The sequence below is a fragment of the Nipponia nippon genome, unplaced genomic scaffold (assembly GCF_047370975.1).
Source record: "Nipponia nippon isolate SJK-2023a ecotype South Korea unplaced genomic scaffold, ASM4737097v1 scaffold_9, whole genome shotgun sequence".
In the NCBI taxonomy this organism is placed as follows: domain Eukaryota; kingdom Metazoa; phylum Chordata; class Aves; order Pelecaniformes; family Threskiornithidae; genus Nipponia; species Nipponia nippon.
Genome location: NW_028262413.1, coordinates 26073294 through 26093145, shown reverse-complemented (window position 1 = coordinate 26093145; position 19852 = coordinate 26073294). Strand labels below are relative to the sequence as shown.

Below are 19852 nucleotides of genomic sequence, written 5' to 3'. Positions count from 1 at the left end.
TTTGGGGGCTGTGATTCTCCTCGCCCCCATGGCCAAGGGCCATTTTGCTCCTTCAGCCCCTCCCAGGACCCCAGCTGTGGATTTCATCAAAACCGATACCCCTTCTTCTGCCTTAAAAGAAAGGAAAAGGCAGCTTATGCTGACTTCCCACTTTCCTTTCCCCTTGTCCCTGTCGAGCAGGATCCCCGTGCTACCTCCGGGCTCAGAAACCGCCCCCCCAGCGTGCTGCGTTTGGAGCTTGGGCCTGCAGGTCCCTTCCCTGGGGCGCTCCCGGGCTGGCTTTGGGGTCCCCCGTGGGTGCCCGGGGGCCGCGGCTGGCCCAGAGCGGGGCTGACCCGGAGCCCTGACCCGGAGCCTGCGGGAGGTTACGGCGGCGCGAAGCCCCGCGGCCGCACCCGCTCCCCCCGGCGGCACCGGGCGGCGGCGGCGGGCGATGATCGCCGTCTCCATCCCGGCGGCGGAGCCCCAGGCGGCGGCGCGCGGCCCCGACAAGGCGCACACGGTGAGGGGCGGCTCGGGCAATGGGGGGGTGGGCTCTGGAGTGGGGGGGGAGGTTTGGCTGTCCCCAAGGGGTCCCCACCTGCCCAGGGAGGGTGGACGGGGGTTTCCCTCTGTCCCCGGAGTTAGAGGTCCCCAACTGTCCCCAGGGGGTCCCCATATGCCCCGGGTGCAGAGGTCCCTGCCTGTCCCCAGGGGTCCCTGCCGCTGGCGGGGGACTGACCCTCTTCCTTTGAAAGGGAGGAGTCCCTGGTCCGGGTGTCCCCTCTGGCACCCGTGGGTCCCTGTCCGCCCTGGGGTGTCCCCACCTGGCCTGGGGCTTGGAGGTCCCCAAGTTTCCCCGGGGGACCCCACCTGCCCCGGGGGTGGGTGCCGTCTCCCTCTGGCCCCGGGGGTTGGAGGTCCCCAAGTCCCCGGGGATCCCCCACCTGCCCCAGGGATTGGAGGGCTCTGCCTGCCCTGGGTCCCTGCCGGGGGCACCCTCTGCCCTTGAAAGAGGGGGTGTCGCTGTCCCGGGGGTCCCCTCTGGCTCCGGGGGTGGAGGGTCCTCTCTGCCCCGGGGATGGGTGGAGGTCCCTGCCTGTCCCCAGGGGTCCCCACCTGTCCTGGGGGGGTCCCCACCTGCCCCAAGGGTTGGAAGACTCTGCCCGCCCCCTCCAACCCTGGGATCCCTTCTGTCCCAGGGGTACTGCCTGCTCCCGGGGGTCACGTCTGCCCCAAGGGAGGGGAAGGGAGGAGGTCTCCATCTGCCCCAGGGACTGGAGGTCTCAAAGTGCCCCCAGGAGGTCCCCACATGCCCTGGGAGTAGAGGTCCCTGATTGACCCCCAGGGGATCCCTGTCGGGGGGGCACTCTCTGCCCTTGAAGGGGGGGCTGTCCCTGGCCTGGGGGGTTCCCATTAGCCCCGGGAGTTGCGGGGATCCCCCTCAGACCCTGGGGTCCTGTCTCCCCTCCCTGCCCCAAGCACCCCTGTCTGCCCCAGCTGTGTCCCCCACCTGCCCCAGGGGCTGGATGTTCCTCTCTGCCCAGGGCGGGGGTGGACGTCCCCAAGTGTCCCCAGTGGGTACCCACTGACCCAGTGGGAGGAGAGTGGGAGGGGTGGGGTTGTCTCCATCTGCCCCGGGGGTTGGGGACCTTAAGTGCCTGGCAGGGTCTCCACATGCCCCAAGGGGTCCCTAAGGGTGTGGGGGGTGTCCCTGCCTTGGGGGAGGTCCCCTCCCCCCACCCAGGGGGTGGAGGCTCCCATCTGTCCTTTGGCTTGGAAGTCCCCAAGAGTCCTCCCCAGGAGATTGTCACCTATCCCTGGGGGAGGTAGCAGGGGTCTCTGCCTGCTCCCAGGGGTCCCTGTTGGGGTGGGGAGGACAGGATGGGACCCCTGTCCTTGAAGGGTAGGAGGGTCCCTGCCCAGGGGTCACCTCTGGGCCCGGGGAGGGGGGGGTGGAGGTCCCAACTGCCCTGTGCCCCTGCTGTGAAGGCACCCACTGCCCTTGAAAGAGGGGGGAACCCCACATGCCCCGGGGGTCAGAGGTCCCTGACTGTCCCCGGGAGTGTGTCCCCCACATTCCTGGGGGGGGGGAAAGGGGTGGAAGGGGGTTTTGGCTGCCTCTGGCCCGGGGGGGGGTTGCCCTTGAAGGGGACATGGAGGGGGGTGAGTCCCTGGCCTGGGGGGGTCCCAGGTGGAGGTCACTGCCTGAGGACCCTCTACCTTTGAATGGGCAGGGGCTGTCCCTGGCCTAGGTGTCCTCTCTGGGTGAGTGTGGGGGGGGGGGGGGGGGGGGGGGGGGGCGTGGCCCCGCCTGCCCCAAGATGTCCCCATTTGTGCTGTGTGATGATGGGCCTTGCCTGCCCCAGGGATGGGTGGTTCCACTTTTCCCAGGGGGTTGGAGGTCCCTGCCTGTCCCCAGGGGTCCCTGCCTACCCTGGGGTGCCCCCACCTGCTCTAGGGGTTGGGGGAGATGGGGATATGGAGAGGGTGGAAGTTCATGACTGTCCCCAGCAGGTCCTCACCTGCCTTGGGGAAGGGTGGGTTGTCTCCTTCTGCCCCAGAGGCTGGAGGTCCCCATGTGCCCCTCCCCAGTGCCCTCACACACCCCAGGGGGCTGAAGGTCCTTGCCTGCCCCATGGTCCCAGCTGCCCTGGGAGTGGGGGGGGTGGGTGGGGATGTCCATATCTACCCTAAAGGTTGGAGGTCTCTCTCCCATTCTGGGGGGTGGGGGGTGTCCCATCTGCTCCTGGGGTCCTGCCTTTGCCTGTGGTGCCCCAGGGTGTGTGTGGGCATCCCTATCTACCCTAGAGGCTGGGGGGTGGGGTGGGGGTGGGGGTGGGGGGTGTCTCTGTCTGTCCTGTACAGTGTGTGTGGGGTGGAGGTCCCCAAGTGCCCTCCCCAGCTTGGGGGGAGGGGGGTGGGTGGTGGGGGGTTGGGGTGTGTGCGTGTGTGAGTTGGAGGCCTCTACCTCCCCTGGGAGGATGACGAGAATGAGGATGGAGGCCACAGTGGCTGACCTGTGGCACAGGTGTTCAGGGTGGAGGTGCTGTGCAATGGCCGGCGGCACACGGTGACAAAGCGCTACAGCGAGTTCCAGGCGCTGCACAAGCGGGTGAGACCCCTGGCACCGCGGGGCGGGGAACGACACGGGTGGGACTGCAGTGGCCTTGCACCTGCCTGGGGACAGAGCAGCTCCCCAGAGCAGGGAGGGCCAGCCTCACAGTCCATGCTGCCATGATGTCCCTCATGCTCTACCCTAGATCAAGAAGACCTGCAAGGTCCCTGACTTCCCCCCTCGCCATGTCCCCAACTGGATGCCCAAAGTGCTGGAGCAGCGCCGGCAGGGCCTGGAGCTTTACATCCGGGTAAGGTGCCAGCTGGCAGTGGCTTTTCTGTGTTTTGGGTTTTTTTTGTTTGTGTTGCTGACACCCCCCCCGGGTGCACGGCAGGGTGTCCTGTACCATAACAAGGAGCTGCCCCAAGACGTGCTGGACTTCCTAAAGGTGCGGCGCTGCCCACAGGACCCCAAGGCCAGCAGGCCCCTGTGAGTAGACAAGCGGTGGACAGTGCCATCAGGCTCTGCCAGCACCCAGTTCATCCCGCATGGTGCTGGGATCTCCCCCCTCAACTGTTAAGCACCCCAAGACACAGGGTTGGGACGATGGAGACAGGCAGGGGGCTGGCATGGGGCCAGGTCACCCGGGGTGGAAGCGGGAGCCTTCGCCAGGCGCTGACGTCCCTTCTCCCACGGCAGTGCCAGCTGCCTGCCCTCCCAGCGGCCCGTCATCGGCTTCTGCACCGACCCCTACGCACGGCCACTGGGCACCGGTAAGAAGCAGGACCATGGGTGCAGGTCCCCAAAGCCTCCAAGGGAAAAGGCTCTTTTGGGCCCCTGAAATGTGTTTTTCCTTTAATGGGGCCTGGGAAGGAAACAAAGCTGCTCCAGCTCTACCCTTTCCTTACAGACCTGCTCCCCGACACCATCCTCAGTGGGGTGCTGCAGGGCCTCTACATCCCCCCAAGCTGCATCCCCAGCCAGGCCGCACCCCGAGGCCCCAGCCTGCCAGGATCCTGAGCACCCACCCAGCACCCAGGGCCACAGTGGTGAGCAGCCAGGCAGCGGAAAGGATCCCTGCAGTAAAAATAACTCCTCCCTGCTGGGATGGGGCAGGAAAACTGGGTGGGAGAAGCCAAGGGGTATGGTGGGAGCCACAGCTGCTCTCCAGGCCAGCGCTGCTCACCCACCACTGTCCAAAGTGCCTTTGTTGGGAGAGCAGGAGCTCTGCCTTCTGCCCTGGTGTTCTGGGGTTGCGGTAGGAGCCTGTACCCCGAACCATGCTGCAAAACCCCTCAGCATCTGGGCTTCAGTGCAATAAATCACTTGGGCTTGATTGGCAAAAGATGGCTGTGCTCTGTAATTCCGCAAAGCAAATCCAGGGCCAACCGCAGTGCTGCTCTCAGCTTGATGAAACATGAAAGAAGGGGGTTGGAGGGTTGAGGGATCCATAAGTGACCCACAGCCCTCTGAAAGCAGAAGAGAGGCAACTCTTTAAAAAACACATTGGTCACATTTATTGGTGCATGTGCTTCTTACAAAAGTGATGGGAAGAGGAGCCAGTGCCCCGTCCTGCCCGCTGGCCGGCGGCAGGGTGAAGGGGGAGGCCGGGCAGTGGGGCACAGCGGCTCTGCTGCTGCTCACCCGCCCCGGGATGACAGGGAAGCGCATGGTGGGGGAGCAGGGCAGTCCCAGGCCCGCAGCCCTTGGCGGCCAGGTCCCTTGCAGAGTGCAGGACCCTGTGCCATGTCGCAGAGCCGGGAGGCTGGATTACTCTTTGGCGATGGCGAATGGCTTCTCCACCTCGATGGTGCCGCAGTCGGCGATGGCAACGTCCTTCAGGGGCTTGTCCCGGCTGTCTGTCTTCGTGTTCTCCACCTTCCTCACCACGTCCTGGGGAAAGCAGAGGCATGAGAGCGGGGCAATGCTGGGCACAGGCAGAGCCAGCTCAGCACAATTCCCTGTCCCAGAAGGCACCTCCCAGTCCATTCTTCACAGTGTTCTGCCCCCAGCCAGCTTGCCTAGGCAGCATCTGCCCGGTCCCACTCTCCCCCTGGGAATCTATCACCCCCTTACCACCCATCACCCCCTTACCATGCCCTCCAGCACTTTGCCGAACACCACATGCTTGCCGTCCAGCCACGGCGTCTTCACTGTGGTGATGAAGAACTGGGAACCATTGGTGTCCTTGCCAGCGTTGGCCATGCTCACCCACCCAGGGCCGTAGTGCTTCAGCTTGAAGTTCTCATCAGGGAAGCGATCCCCATAGATACTTTTTCCTAAGGTGGGGGAAAAAAAAAAGGCCATGTTGCTCTCATGGAAATATGTCAGGGCAGGGGTGATGATGGTGGCCTTCTCCACAGGCTGGGTGGGGTGAATGAGCACATCTAGAGAGGGGACTAACCACCAACACCGTAGGGCTGCAGGTAACCATGAGCTACCTGCTACCAGAGGGAGCTAAAAGCACCCCACGAAGTGGGCAGGAGGTATCGTGTCCCCAAGGGACCAGAGCAGGAGGCTGTGTGAGAGCAGACCAAGAGCTTACAAGCCCAAATGCTGATCTCATCAACTTTACTGATGTTCGCAAAGCGCTGGTGGAAGGTTTGAACTCTGCTGCTATTGGACTAAATGTGTCCTGGCAGCCAGGATGCCTGGCAGAGGCACCACCTGCTGCAGATGAAAGTTTTCTTGGTGAGGAGCTCCAGGTCCTCCTGGGGCAGAGGGGAGTTACATGCGTAACATTCAGGTACCAGCCAGCCAAGCCTCACTGCACCCATCTATCCCCAGCACCAAGCTCTGCTTCAAGGCCAGGTCTCTACAAGCTGTGTGCCCACTCATGCCCACTCGTTCCCACTGTGGCACCATGCTCCAGCTCCACACTGGTCCCCAGGGGTAGCCAGGCAGTGGGTTGGGAGTGTGGCTGGATCCTCGGGCTGGCGTGGGCCAAATTACCTCCAGTGCCATCTCCACGGGTGAAGTCTCCTCCCTGGATCATGAAGTCCTTGATCACACGGTGGAACTTGCTGCCCTTGAAGCCGAATCCTTTCTGGGGGTGGGGAGGGAGAAAACGGAGTGAAGCAAAGGGACGGACTAGAGCTGGGTGCCCCAGGGGGCCAAGCAGGAGCCTCCCGGAGGGCGGCTGAGGCCCAGCCAGCCAGCTGCTGGCCCCTCACCTCTCCGGTGGCCAATGCCACAAAGTTCTCCACCGTCTTGGGCACCGTCTTGCCAAAGAGCCCGATGACGACGCGGCCCACATCCTCCTCGCCGATCCGCAGGTCGAAGAACACCTTGGGGGGGGAGGGAGGTTAGGGGGGCAGCAGCCGGGCCAGCCTGGGCCAACCCACCTCCCCACGTCTGACTCACCAAGTCCGACCAGGCCTAACCTCGCTGGGCCGGGCCTCTCCCACCTCCCCAGCACCCCCTGCCCCAGCCGGGCCCCCCTCACCCCAGGCCCCCCCACCCCAGGCCTCCACCCCGGCCGGGCCCGCCCAGGCCTTGCCCGCCGGCTGACCCCTCCCCCGACCTTGGCGGTGACCTTGGGTCCCTTCTTGCGCTCGTCGGCCCGCGAAGCGGCGGGCAGCAGGAGCAGGAGGGCAGCGCCCAGCGCCGCCGCCGCCACCAGCACCTTCATCCTCCGCCGCTCGCAGCCCAGCCACAGCGCCCGCCGCGCCGCCTGCATCCGGCTCCGCCCGCCAGTGTCCCCCCCCCGCCCCCGCCGCACAGTGGTACGCGCCGCCCCGCCCTCCCCGCCCGCCCGCTCCAGCCGCCCGGGCGCGACCAACGTCCGCGGGGGGGGTGGGGGGGTGGGGGTGGGGGGGAGGCACCGCCGGCAAAAGCCGCCGGGCGACTGCCACGTTGCCCCTCGCTCGGCAAGCCGCGGCGCTGCCAATCAGGAGCGGGGCGGCGCGCTGATTGGCCGCCGCGGAAGAGGAGCCGGAGGGCGGTGGCGGGAGGTGGAGGGGCGGGGCCGCGAGAGTGGTGCCGGCCAATGGGCGCGGCCGACGGCCGGAGAGGGGCGGGCGCGCGCTCCGGGCGCTGGGGCGCTGAGGGGGTGCGCGCCCGCGGCGGGAAGAAGTGGGGAGGCGGCGGCGGCGGCTGCTGTTGGTCTCCTGGGCGGTAAAACGAACAACCGGCGACAACCGCGTCCCCCCAGGCCGGGGGGGGGGCGTTAGACGGATAAAGTAAATGACACCTCGGCGCCCCCAGACCCTTTCGCCGCTCCGGGCCCGGCAGCCGGAGGACACGGCATTGCCCTTGGTGCAGCCCCCCCACCGCTGCAAAGATGGAGCCTTGTCCTGAGGCACCCCTCGCCAGGGTACAACGGGGACAGGGGCTGCTGGGACTTGCCCCTCTCCTCTTTCCTAGGCAAGACTGAAGAGCGGCCGGGGCTGCATGATAAAGCTAAAGAAGGGAGCAAGAGGGAACAGTCTTCATGAGAGAGGCTCACATTTCTCTTAAATACCAGATGTGGCCAGGCTGACAGCGCATTGAAGCGTTTGCGGTATTGCATTGCTGATGCTTAGCGTAGCACAGTTGTTCACAAATACTAGAGTTAGTTGAATACATGGGAATTACATTTTTTTTTTAATGTCTGCCTAAATAGATTTTGGTCAGTGTTAATCGCCTAGCACACAAACCTTTAAAGGAACTGCCTGGTGGCAATGCATGTTTCCAAGGGCCAGGGAAAGAAAACTTGAGGTTTGTCTTCCTTCTCAGAGCAAAAGTGTCCCAAGACTAATTTTTGGGAAGGGGAAATGAAAGTTCATGCTAAAAATATTACGTTTAAGGCTGGGAAACAGAAAGAGAAAAAGCGTCCCAACAAAGATCCCAGCATGAAGCAGTTTCTAAGAGCTGGAGTTGTGCTGCAGGTGCTCTCCCTGCTTAGAAACAGTGAAAGCTGCTTTTAAAAGATGCTGTGTTTGGCTAATAGGTGGCATCTCCTTTAATGCTCTTCTCTGTACCGAGAATAAATAAGCCGCAGCTATTTTCACACTGCAAAACCTGGTGATCCTGGTGGTTGATATCATGGAAGCGGCACAGTGCTTCTTTCTACGCTAGATCCCTGTAAGTGGACAGAGGTGCAGAGGAAGGTGGCACTTGAGGCAGCAATGGTTGGGCCTGTGTCGCTGCCACCTTCCTCCGCAGGCAGAGCTGCCAGCACGGTGTGTGCCGAGGGATTCGACTGGTGGTTACTTTGGCTGGAGCCGAAGCCCCTTGGTGTGCCTTGGCGAGCAGACAGGTGTACGCAGTGCCCTTCCACTTGGGGAAGGCACACGTGACGCCTACACCAGCAGCTGTGGATGCTGTTCCAGAGACATGGGGAGCATGCGACAGCACGTTTTGGGGTGGTTCACATCTTTGTGTTCCAAGTAACCAATGGTTTACCCATTCTGCTACCAAGGATGCTTGAAGTGGGAACGTGCAGGCACAGGGAGAAGAGAAATAGGTGCAACCATGCCTTGGCCAAGCTCTGCGTGGCTGAACCATCCATGGCTGCAAAGCACAAAGTGTTGAGAAGGCCCCATAAGATCCCACACCGTGCATCGTCCCCTCAAAGGAGGGCTCGGAGCTTCTCACAGGAGAGGAGGGCTACCAAGAGTGCCCAACAGAACCAAAGGAGAACAAAACACAAGCGATGTTGTCAGGAAGAGGTAATAAATACGTCTATTCATGGAGAACAATGCAGCAGTGCAATGTTTTATTGAAAAAAAAAATTATCTCACTTGATACCTCAGAAGACTGCATCGCAACGTTGGTGGGCCACACTGTGGGAGAGCTACACTGGGGAGGCCAGCACCGCGCTGGGTGCCCCCTGCCGCGCTGGCCCGAGAGCCCTCCCCTCACGCCCCTGGGGTCTCCCAGCTGCTAACAAGTTCCGGCGAGGAGAGGAGAGTTTGCCCAGGTAGGCTTAATGCCCTGCTTCCTACCACAGCATGGCTGGCTCAGTCTGGCTTGTGTCTCCTAGTCACCTCCGAGCTCCCTGGGGACAGCAGTTTCCTCAAGCACAGGACTTGCTGTTAACCTGCTTTATTTTCCTTTTTTTTTTTAAAAAAAAAAGCCACCCCACATCTTTGCCCTTTTGAAGAGTCCAACGTACGATTATAGTGCAAGAGGGCTTGGTACAAGTGAGCATTACCAGCATGCCGTGGGGGGACAGTCCTCCCCTACAAACACATCATCGTAGGATTAAAAGAACATCGTATCTCCAGAGAGAAGTGGTAGTGGGTCACTGTGAAATAGCTTTCAAACCAACCCACTTAAAAACAAGGTCAGGAAAGTTTCTAAACAATCAAATACATTCACTTTAAAAAAAAACAAAAAAAGAACATTTAAGAACAAAAACTGTTGAGATGGCCCCTCTTCCCCCCCGCCCTCCCTCACCCTGCAAACACTTACATATGCTGCAACTACAAGCTGCTCCTTGACTGGAGGCAGCAAGGAATGACCAAACACGGCAGGAGATGCAGAAGGAATCGAGTTCTGGTGACAGGCACTTAGTGGGGCTTGGGAGGGCAGCAACAGAAGTGTCTCAGGGCCTGGCTCCATCTGCAGTCGGCAGGACCGCTCCCCGGGGAGCACCTATGCCCCTTTCCCCCCCTCCCAAGATGCCAAACCATGGTTTCCTACAGCAGAGGGGAACGCCTGTGCCAGAGACACCGGGCTTCTGGGAGCCACTGGCAGCGGAGGAGTTTGGAAAGAGAAGGGTGGAACGTGGCCATGGTCCCCATCCTCCCTCTGGCAGGAGGGGACGAGAGGGCGAAGCGCTTTGGCACATGCCTGCGGGAGGTGAGCGGTCCCCTTCCTGCCCCGGCCCATGGTACGGCTCCAGGAAAGCGCTTTGCAGAACAAGGAGGAGGGTGCACGTGAAGAGCTCCGTGCCTCCGAGCCACGCTCATTGGGATAAGGCATGGAGAGAACGCAGCGGAGAATAGCGAAAAGATGCCCTATGGGGATCCCAGCAAGGAAGCGAGGCTTTTCTGCCTTGGCACTGCACCAGCATCTGCCTGCTTTAGGGATGCACGAAGAGCAAGCCCAGAAGCTCCCTGCCCAGGATGATCTGCCCTCTAAGCCTGCTTCTACCCAGCCAGGGGAACCGAACCTCCTGTGAGTGCCGCCCCAAGCTATGCAGATCATCATTAAAAAAAATAAAAGATAATGAGATCTAGTCTCTCCCTTTCCTCCCTTCATGCTCTCTGGGATTTTTGGGGTGAGCCAGGCCCGAGTTTATGACAAGCAAAGTCCCTCAAGTGAACAGTCCCAGCCTGGTCAGGTGTCACACATGGAAAGACAAAGTACAAGGAACCTATTCACAACCTTCCCAAAAGCTGCTTGAGTTCTCCCACAGCCCTGCCACATGTACGGTAACCTCCGGGCAGCCTCGGCCTCCTCCAAGTTTGGAAAAGCTGCAGCAGGATGCAAGATTTTTTTTTTTTTTTTTTACATGTGTGCAAAGCACCCCAAGCCCTTTGCTAGCTATTGGTTTGGCTCAAAAGCGGTGCATGAGAACCGTGGCTTCTCCTGTGGGGTGGGATGGCGTCCCATGCGCCCCAGGCCCACGCTCGTAGAGAGGACATGAAGGCTATTCCAGTCAAACCTATCTGACCATCTGGAGATGAAATCAGTGTTAAGGCAGTGAAGTATCCTCTCCCCTGCTGGGAAAGCTTTGCTCCTGCTAATGTTTTCTCGCAGAAGGTACGTGTTCACAACCACCCTACCGGAGGGATGTGAGAAGGCTGCCCAGTTGCCCACACCAAGAAACGCCTATGCTTTGGAAAACAGCTGCCTCCCCGTTACCTTAGTCCAGATCTATCTCTTAAGCCAGTGCAAACTCCTCCAGCCCAGCAAAGCTGACGCTGCTCCCTCCTGCCAGTGCCGGGCTACAGCCTTATGTCTCCTGGCTGGCTGGGTCAGGCACGGTGTAGGAAACCATGGTAGGGACATTCACCGGCAGCTAGAAAGGATGACTGAAAATTCAAGTATGCTTTCCTCAGCACATGGCCCAAGGCGGGCGTCAGGAACCCCAGACTGGCATGAGGGTCATGCAGATGTCATCAACATCCCCACTCGAGGGCATTCTTTGCACCCCACCGTCTTCCCAGCTGAATGTCTGTCTACGCTGGCACCGCATGGCCACGCAGAGATCCACAGATACAATGTGCATCTGTAAACGCTAAAAATAATAAAAAGTGCAACGACGTCAGCTTCTTTAAAACAATCCACATTGCTCTGTTACCATCAGAGGAGGGAGGTGTCAAGGGAGCCGGAAAAAAAACCTAACTGGAACAGTAGATTGCAAATTTCTCACAGCTTGCACATTACAGTGTAACTGTTCCCAAGGAGCCGAAAAGGGAACCTGTCTCTTACTGCTGCAGCAGTCAGGCCCTTCTTCCACGCAACTCTCCTGCCCGCACTGCATCCTCCTGCCCTCTCTAGAGCCTACGGTATTTCTTTGCTTAATTAAGGAGGGAGGAGGACGGAGGAGCAGAGAGCGCAGGGGAGGGAGGGGAGGAAAGTGAGCAGGAACTAAGCACAGTCCTCAGGTTTGCGTGAACGATGCCTTCGCCGTAAACAATGGGAAGGAGGGTCAGCCAGCCAGCCCCCCTCCCAGGGCGACCAAGACCTGAGCCAGCCACAGTCCTGGTCCCAAAAGGAGCTTCAGGCTTGGAGTGAACAAGGGAGACCATTCAGCAGATCCACCCCAGAGTGGTTTGTTTTGGAACGTTTTCTTCTCTTTTTGGTTTAAAATGTCACTTTTTTTTTTTCCTCTCTTCCTCCTATGCCTCCTCCTCCCCCCTAAAGAGAAGCCCCTTCCAGTGAGACAGGGCAGGAGTTGCAGGCGTGGTGGTTCCTGCAAGGCCCAGGAGGCACTGGTCACTTGTGACGCTGAGCCGTCTTCTTCCGTTTCCTCTTAAAGAAGCAGCAGCACCTGTGGCACAAAGGACAAGGCAAGTTAGCCCTGCGCCTGGCACCCCAGGAAGGTCCCCCGCCAACCCAGGCTTCCCTCCGCTCAGCCGCATGCAACAGCACCTCTGTGCGCCCGGCCCGAGGCCCGGACAGACCTGCCGTCCCACGGGACAGTTGGCAAGGTCGGCAGATGCTGGTGGATGTTTGGCACCACCAGCCTGGACTGGTAGACCAGCAAAGGTAAGTAGCAACACGCTGGGGTTCCCGCCACCTGAAGGCTGCGGGTGACAGTGGGGCGGCGCAGCCCCTGAGTGCCAGGAGCCCTGCTCTCTCCCTCCTGAGAGGCTTGACTGGGGCAGGAACACAAGGAGCCATCTGTGAAACCAGTAAAACAAGGATCCAGATGCTCCGCTCCCTCTGTCCGAACCCCGGAGGAAGCGGACTGGGATGGCGAGCCCTGGCTGCTCTTCCCAGCTACGAGACACACTGTTTTCACCACCGTTCACTAAAAAGACAAGTTCCAAAGAGATCTCAGCTCAGGGACCAGGTTTCTTTACTGAACCTTTCATGATAACCAGAGCTTTCACCTTGCATAAATCATTCAGTGCCGATATGCAGAACCCCTGCTTCTTCCCCCATCCGATGCAAGGGAGGTGCACAGCGCCCGGGGATTAGGAGAAGCAAGAAGGATGGAGAGTGGAGGCTGAGGTGGGGAGAAAAACGCCCATCGCAGCTGAACCGTGAAGACCGGTGGTTTCACTTGTGGGATACACTGAAAGCAGTTGCCCAGGTTTTCTAGTCCTGCTGGCTTCCTACAGAATTACTTGGTGTTTAAGGCATATCTACCTTTCTATCCTCAGCCTGCTGTCAGGAATCCTCTGCACAGAAGAAAGGTGTTTGTTCTGTGCGAGTTCTGCTCCTGATCTACGTGTCTTTCTCCTTCTGCCGTTACAGCCATCTCCAGAGAAGCCTGGGTGATGCTGAAAGACTACTTTTTCAGGCTGGTGGAAGGGGTGCCTGGCTAAGCAGCAAGAGCAGATGTGATTATGCAAAGACCATTTTTTCCTACAAGCGTCTTTTACCAACAGCCAGACAAAAAGCATTCAAAAACACTGTAACAACAACTCCAAATTATCTTCTGTTGGGTCCTTCGTGGCTCTGAAATACCGGCATTATGCTTCTATCCTCTCAGAGCTGGAGGAACAGATTCATTCTCACTCACACCCCAGAAGATGCTTGCCCCTGGATGCACAAGCCTTACTACGGGGTGCAAAAGCAATGGGTGACCACCCCACCCACCCACCCACCCACCCTGTGAGCCAAGCCTGCCAGCACAGATCGTCTGCTGGGGAGACCGAAATCCCCTACAACATGGAGAACTCAAACAGCCACAGCAAGAGGAGGGCCGCCTCCCACCGCACATTCCTCTGGCCTACAATGGACTAATGGCCAGGGGAAGTTTAACGTCCACGGTATGTCTTTAGGTTCCTAAACAGGCCCAGTCTGGAGGTGAGCCAAGAGAAAATGCAAAGCACTTGTTCTTGCAGGAGCACGGGCTTAGAGCGACCTGTGACGACTCCATCACTACCCACCTAGCCTGATGTTTGCGGCATGCAGTCTGAAGCACCACCCAACCCAGCCTCCTGTGCATGGCTGGCACTCTCACCGCGCCCCCCCCCCCCCGGACTGGTCTTGCATTTTATTGTCCTGGGCCACCTGCCACCCTCTCCTGCTTTAACCTGTCACTGTATTTTTCTCCCACAGCAGCCACCTTCCTTCATGACTTGGGCAATGGTAAGGGGGGGGATGTTATGGGGAGAGAGGATGGAAAATGCATGAGTTACGATTTTGCATGCAGCGGGTAAGGGAAGAAGAGGGCTGAGCAGCACTCATTTCCTTGGGCACCAAACAAAGGGAACTGACTGACTTCTGGAGGTTTTTCCTTGTGACTGTCTTTTTAGGCTGTTACTCAGAGGTCCAGGGAAGGGTTCAGGAAAGGAAGTCCTGGCAGTTCAGACAGGCAGAGGCAAAACACCAAAACAAAAGAATAAGGCAGGCTGACAATTACAGAATGTGATCTCTCTGCATGCAGACAATGCCCAAGAGAACAGCCCCAGACTACGACATACAGAGAAGCCAGAGATGCCAGAGGTATTGGAGGCAATGCCTATGGAGAGCAGGGCAGAGGCAGTCAGTCTCCCATCCAACAAGGACATTCCTCGCCGCACACGGGCTTTGTCACCTCACTCCATAGCAATTCCCACCCATCAGCTCTCCCCAGGACCTACAAACTCCTCATCCAAGTCTCCACTTGATCCTCCGCTTACTGGGTACACGGATTCCCCAAGGGGCAAGGGAGGGAGGGAACACCTCCATGGGACACCTTAGACCAGGACACTACAGCTGCAGCTTCAAAACCCTGATAAAATCGTACATATGCCTGAGCTGGGCTTGGACGAATGCTAATCCCAACCCCTCTGGCCCCTTCTTTCCTGGAGAAGCCAGTTCACCTGCACCCTCAGCTGGCAGCTGCAGGGTTTTTGGAAAGGAGCCATCTCCCACCCACCCTCTCCAAGCAGGGGCTCTAGCTGGGGCTCTGTCACTAACAAGGACTCCATGGCCACGTCTTTCCATCCTCTCTAACGATACAGGAAACTCTCCGAGAAAGCAACTGGCTCCCTCCCCTTGATACCCAGCGCAGGGTTTTCCCTTCATAACTGTCTGCGTGAGGAATTCCTGCAAGACGCTCGGCAAGCCTGGTCCCGACTCTGCCCAACTCCATTAGACATCATCTGCTCACGGACCTAACGGTTTGGGGAGATGGTAAGCCAAATAGAAAAGGATTAAAATCCATCTTTTGCATCCATCAGTTCAGAGATCAGCCGAATTGCTTGGCCTAATGCAGCCACTCAGACATAGCCCACACCGTCCCCAATATTGCCTGTGGTCCTCAGCACGGTCCTAAAATCAAAACAGCTCTGGGTTGGCTTTGACTTTGTGCCTTTTTAGGGTTTGGTCAGTTTGATTTTGCCAACCCCAGTCTAGTCTGGTCCGCTCCCCCTTGCATGTGGACTGGAGAGAGGGACTCACCACAAGTTGAGCATTTTCAGGCAGCTACAGAGAGTGTAGAGAAAAAACACAGAAAGGAAGAAAGAGCAATTAGTTCACAGAGGTGGGATGAAAGCATGTCACTGCAGCCATGCAAACATGCAGTGCAGATTGGCAGACACACACCATGCCTGCCCGCCGCCCGCCCCCAGCCCTCATACCACCTCTGCCCTTGCCATGGTGCTGTTGAGAACTGCCATGTTTTCCAGGGTCTTGAGGCCTCTGACAAACAACCCCTATCTTCCATGAAGGCACTGGCCCCATGAGGTTCTTCTCTAGGGCTGGGATCAGAAAGGGGCTCAGGGCCACCAGGAGAGGAATCTGCTCTTGTCCCCAGCAGCTCCAGCGGCAGAAGGGCCAGATCATGGATCTATGCCTGGGACCTGCCCTTCAGCAAAACCCATGGCTGGGATCAGGAGCTTATCTCCAGCATACCCCAAAGCAGAAGCATTTGCACAGCTCCTCTGCCTGCTGGGAGTGCCAGGGAAAGACCTTTCTGCTATTGCATCTCATCTCGAAATACAGAGCCCCAGCTCCAGCTCCTTCTAAGTTCTTTCTGGCCCACTTTGCTGCAGAGCAGAATCCAAAACTCCTTTGCCCTCTGCGTATATCTGAGGGGATTTATGATCACAGATGCAAGGGAAGATGACGCCAGCCCTCCCTGTGGCAAGAGGAATGAAGTGGACTACACTTTGGAATTACAGGATAGCCCAAACCTGTCAGTGCAAAGCAGCCCGTGCTCTGCTTCCCAGCACCTCCAAAACCAATTTGGGACAACACAAACAGGGGCTGGAGGGAGACAGAACAGTTCCACACATCGCGAGACATGGCTTGGGCAGCATGGCCCTTGCACGCTCCTTTTCACTTGTCTTGACATCTCCTGTGTACATGGGCGTGGGGTCTGGACCCTGGCCTCGCTAAACAAGGCGCTGCAGAAACAGGCTGAAGGTGGTCCCATCTTAAAAGCTGGCTCTTCCTTGCGTTGGGTTGTTGTATTGAGAACTGGTAAGCATGGCAATTTGCCCCATCCTTCCTAGAGGCAAGCCCAAGCCACATGCCCGGGAGGGACCCACTTCAGTCTGACCAAGACAGAGCCTGTGACACCAAACTGGTGGTCTCTGCAGGCCACACTACCCATATCTAAGAGGAATATTGCCCAATTCGCAAGTTGCACCTCAAGATCTCCCCCACCCCACCATACTTGATGAGGAGCCTGCACCAAAACCAAGGCTTGCTCCTTTGGTTGGGAGAAGAAAGTGTATCTGTTGCTTGGGTATGTTGCTGCCAGGATCACGCCCAGGCCAGCTACCAGCGAGCAAGATCACGCACAAGTGCTTCCCGAGGGATAGAGGAACAGACAGCAGAAGACCTTCAGGACAGCCAGCACTGGCTTCAGCCTGATGCATACCTAGGGACCTTTTCCATCAACACACCCTTTCTCACGCCTGCCAGTTCTCCACCCGCCCACAAGCCATTCCTAACAGAAGTTCCCACAAAGGCTGAGACAAACAACGTGAGACAAGCGACAACAGTGTCATCCAGTCAAATTATAACCAGGCAGTTGGGCAATGTCACAGCACCGACCAGTTTAAAAGCAGCCCTGGGGGCCTATTTACCCCTCGCATAGGGATTGTCAGGATTACACTGTGACCTGCTAGGGTCCTGGTCTAGTTCAGAAGCAGCAAGAAAGTCCCATGTTGAGGATCATGCAAAAGGTGATATGATAGTGCCAGATGCAGCACGTGTGCAAAGGAGGCCAGAATGGTCAAAGCAGCAACTTTGTGCATCAGTTCTCACTCTTGACCACAAGCTACAGAGGAGAGGTCAGCTCAGAGGGAGCACGCTCTTCCCCACAAGCAGGAGGGCTGCTTCTGGTTTCTCTCACTCAGCTTCCATTGGGCTGGATCAAGAGAATTCACAGAGAGAACTATCCATCCCTGCAAGAGTTACTTTAGCACCGTTCTGGATACCTGGCATCCACTTCTTGCAGCCAGAAATCAAGTGTTAACTTTCAGACCAACAATCTCTTCACTGAGCTGTGCTCAAGCTACTCCTACACTCTCAGCACGAGAGTACAGCACGTTCTCCTTTTGGAGCAGGGGACGCTCACCGGGATTCCTGAAATCAATTCACATTACTTTGGTATTTGTGCTACTGTCTATCTTACAATACATGCTCTGAGTAAGAGTTACGTTCTCCAGCCATGACAAGTGTAAAAAAGAAGCAGCAGCAGCAGCACTGAAGGCACCATGCACAAAAGCAGCAATATGCAAGGAAAAGGGCATGGGACACGAGCATCGAGTACTTCACCACGGGTAAACATCCCCACTCGTTTCCCAGGAGGAGGATTAATGACCACACCAGTGGAAAGCCTGTTTGTAAAGCAAACGTACTTAGCTTCCTCCACCACTTCCACCTCCGCCTGCGCTGTTATTGGCGCGTTGGAGTGTGCCCCTGTTGGGTCATCCACGTTCAGCTCCCCGTTGGTCGAGCTAACCACCTGAAACACAAATGAACACCCTGTTAACAAAGGCCCCTTACACGTGATGTGTCTCCACCCGCCTGGATAAGGGATGCTGTGGGAATGGGAAATCTGCAGAATAACTTCCGTTTGCTCCTGTCTCTTTGCACCCTCTTGGCAGGCTGTCAGATTCCTTGGATGCCTTTGAATCTTGTGCCTAGTTTGGAGAGACCAGCTGGTTGATCCCAAGCAGAACAGCAGGCAGGGGACTGCGTCTGTGTTCACTAATTCACACTCCTGTGCCCAGCACAGGTCTCATGTCTTTGGGAGGCGTAGTCTTCAGTAGAGTGAAGACTAATTGACAGCCCTATATACACACACACAAACTGTATTATGTTGATTGTTTTCTCCTGACACTTTTAAAGACGAGCGACTCAGTCCTGTTGCCTGCCAGAACCGTGGGAAGAAGTCATGCCAGAGCCACCAGAGTCTTACTCCTTACACAGCCAGTTTCTGGAATTATGTCCTCACCCAAAAGCTATTGATACGGTCTCTCATCTCTTTTTGCTTCACAGCTGACATTATGGGTTACTTCAGTATATCCATTATAGGGATGACCATCCAGATCCCCAGCTGCCAGCAGCTCTGCATTTGCCAAGAAAGCACATAATTTTCTGGATAATTCATCGTTGCTCTATTGCCACAACAACAGCCAAAGAAGCCTGTACGGGACCAAAGTTTGGCTGGTCCTTCCGCACTCCATCTGAAAGTTAGGACAGGCTTCTGTACATTGCTGTGAACACCTGGAGCTGCTCCTGGGTCCAGAGCTGTAACGATGCATGGTTCCCCTCCCACTCCACCTCTTCACCTTTCTAGAAGGTAAAAGGAGGTATTTCCCATGGTGGGGGGGTCAAGGTGCTACCCAGTATTCCTGGTGGCTCTGGATGACCTAACCACCAGAGGTGAAGGGAAGGAAGCCATTGAAGCAGATGTCCCCTTACTATTAAGTGCATCTATCCATGTTTGTTTCAAATACTTAAGTTCTACCAGCAACTGCTGTTTCTGCAGATCAAGTCCCGTGGCCAGTCTCTGCCAAGACAGGTCAGGACTAGGCTTGGTTTTCAGAGCTCTCCTCGAGTGACAACCCCTTGGGTTCTCTTCACACCCCCCTTCCCAGACTCATCACACTGTAGGCCCACCCAGGTTCTCCAGACCCTCACACTTCCCACAGAACTTTGCAAAATGCTAGCACTTAATCGTGCTATTCCCAGTGATCTTCCCACACTTTCTCCAGTTACTTGTTAAATTTCATTTTACAAAAGGCTTTGATTTTCCTCCTCTTTTTTTACATGCCACCACTTCATTCTGCTCGGGCAAATTCAGCCGTTGCATTAAAGGAAATGGCTGCTTGAAGCTACTGACTTCCCAAGGGTTCAGCATGAGCTGGTGCATCTGTTGAGAAACAATTTAAGCATTTGCAGCCCAGCAGCCATGCACAGCAGATTTCCTGTTCTTGGCTGCAGATAAGCAGAATTGTAATGCTTACGGTGACGCATACAGGCTTGTACACTGCTCAGGTAGGCAACCATTCTAGTCAAATTCAGACTAGGACTACCTTATTGCTGTAGCTACTCTGTCAGACCACTGTTCGCGGGGAGACACAGATCATGCTGCCTTTGTGCAAGGAAACTATTGCCCTTACATAAAAAAATATGAATAAAAACACCTACTCTTTACTTACTGAGTGCTGAATTCATAGAATCACAAAATGGTTTGGGTCGGAAAGGACCTTTACAGATCATCTAGTCCAACACCCCTGTTGTGGGCAGGGACATCTTTCACTAGATGAGGATGCTCAAAGCCCGTTCCAACCTGACCTTGAACACTTCTGCAGTATACTGTCTGCTCATGTCTGAGATCAAAGCTACACATATATTAGTTCCTCCTTATCTTTCAATTTCTCTGTTACTCAGAAAAATATCTTTAAATGAAGAAAGGAACATGGCTAATCAAGCCAAAAAATCATTGAATCCAACCAAGTACCAGGAATAAGTAAAAATTTCAACCTAATCTGCATTTCACTTAGGGGCACCCTGCACTTCCCTTCTCCTCAGCTCAGCTCTGTCCTACTCCAGGCACTAATTCTCATTTCACCAGAGCCAATTTCCAAAGTGTGGTGTCTGGCACCAGAGCCAGCTCTTGCAGGCAAACCTTTGCCAAAGACTTCACCCTACCAGCAATATTGGACAGTTCTTGTTTGCTTGAATGACTCTTGCATCTTCTCTCTAGCACGTCCAGCCATCTTACTTTGGCAATACTGCAAGAAACTCCCTTAGCAAGCC

At 56.9% G+C, this 19852-nt stretch overlaps 3 protein-coding genes across 7 annotated transcripts in view; 1 reads left to right on the top strand and 2 right to left on the bottom strand.

Moving 5' to 3' along the window:
• Nucleotides 1-294: 294 nt before the first annotated feature.
• On the top strand, nt 295-4416 carry SNX22 (sorting nexin 22). Its single transcript, XM_009469716.2, has 6 exons — nt 295-502; nt 3011-3094; nt 3243-3347; nt 3432-3526; nt 3737-3810; nt 3948-4416. The coding sequence occupies exons 1-6, from the start codon at nt 434-436 to the stop codon at nt 4055-4057; spliced, it is 537 nt and encodes a 178-aa protein (XP_009467991.1). The 5' UTR covers nt 295-433; the 3' UTR covers nt 4058-4416.
• Nucleotides 4417-4530: 114 nt separating this feature from the next.
• On the bottom strand, nt 4531-6747 carry PPIB (peptidylprolyl isomerase B). The gene is made up of 5 exons (XM_087743453.1): nt 6561-6747; nt 6211-6324; nt 5990-6083; nt 5132-5316; nt 4531-4930 (listed from the first exon to the last, which is right to left on the bottom strand). Exons 1-5 carry the CDS (start codon nt 6714-6716, stop codon nt 4808-4810), a joined length of 672 nt encoding a protein of 223 aa, XP_087599579.1. The 5' UTR covers nt 6717-6747; the 3' UTR covers nt 4531-4807.
• A 1971-nt stretch (nt 6748-8718) lies between these two features.
• CSNK1G1 (casein kinase 1 gamma 1) overlaps nt 8719-19852 on the bottom strand; it is a 110928-nt gene continuing 99794 nt past the window's right edge. For 3 of the 5 annotated variants that reach the window (XM_087743878.1, XM_087743879.1, XM_087743882.1), the window contains 3 exons: nt 17443-17549; nt 15032-15055; nt 8719-11963 (listed from right to left, as the gene is read on the bottom strand). In XM_087743878.1, the coding sequence (XP_087600004.1) occupies nt 11909-11963; nt 15032-15055; nt 17443-17549 (186 nt within the window). In that variant the 3' untranslated portion in view covers nt 8719-11908. Of the gene's footprint in view, nt 11964-15031; nt 15056-17442; nt 17550-19852 lie in introns of those variants that run through there. The other 2 variants (XM_087743880.1, XM_087743881.1) reach the window with 2 other exon arrangements.

Excerpts from the sequence above, each read along its gene's own strand:
- PPIB (XM_087743453.1), bottom strand. The coding sequence starts at position 6,716 with ATGCAGGCGGCGCGGCGGGCGCTGTGGCTGGGCTGCGAGCGGCGGAGG. Across the intron at positions 6,084-6,210 it reads TGGCATTGGCCACCGGAGAG|AAAGGATTCGGCTTCAAGGG; the intron begins GTGAGGGGCCAG and ends CCCCACCCCCAG. Across the intron at positions 4,931-5,131 it reads GCAAAGTGCTGGAGGGCATG|GACGTGGTGAGGAAGGTGGA; the intron begins GTAAGGGGGTGA and ends TGCTTTCCCCAG.
- SNX22 (XM_009469716.2), top strand. The coding sequence starts at position 434 with ATGATCGCCGTCTCCATCCCGGCGGCGGAGCCCCAGGCGGCGGCGCGC. Across the intron at positions 3,095-3,242 it reads TCCAGGCGCTGCACAAGCGG|ATCAAGAAGACCTGCAAGGT; the intron begins GTGAGACCCCTG and ends GCTCTACCCTAG. Across the intron at positions 3,527-3,736 it reads CCCAAGGCCAGCAGGCCCCT|TGCCAGCTGCCTGCCCTCCC; the intron begins GTGAGTAGACAA and ends CTCCCACGGCAG.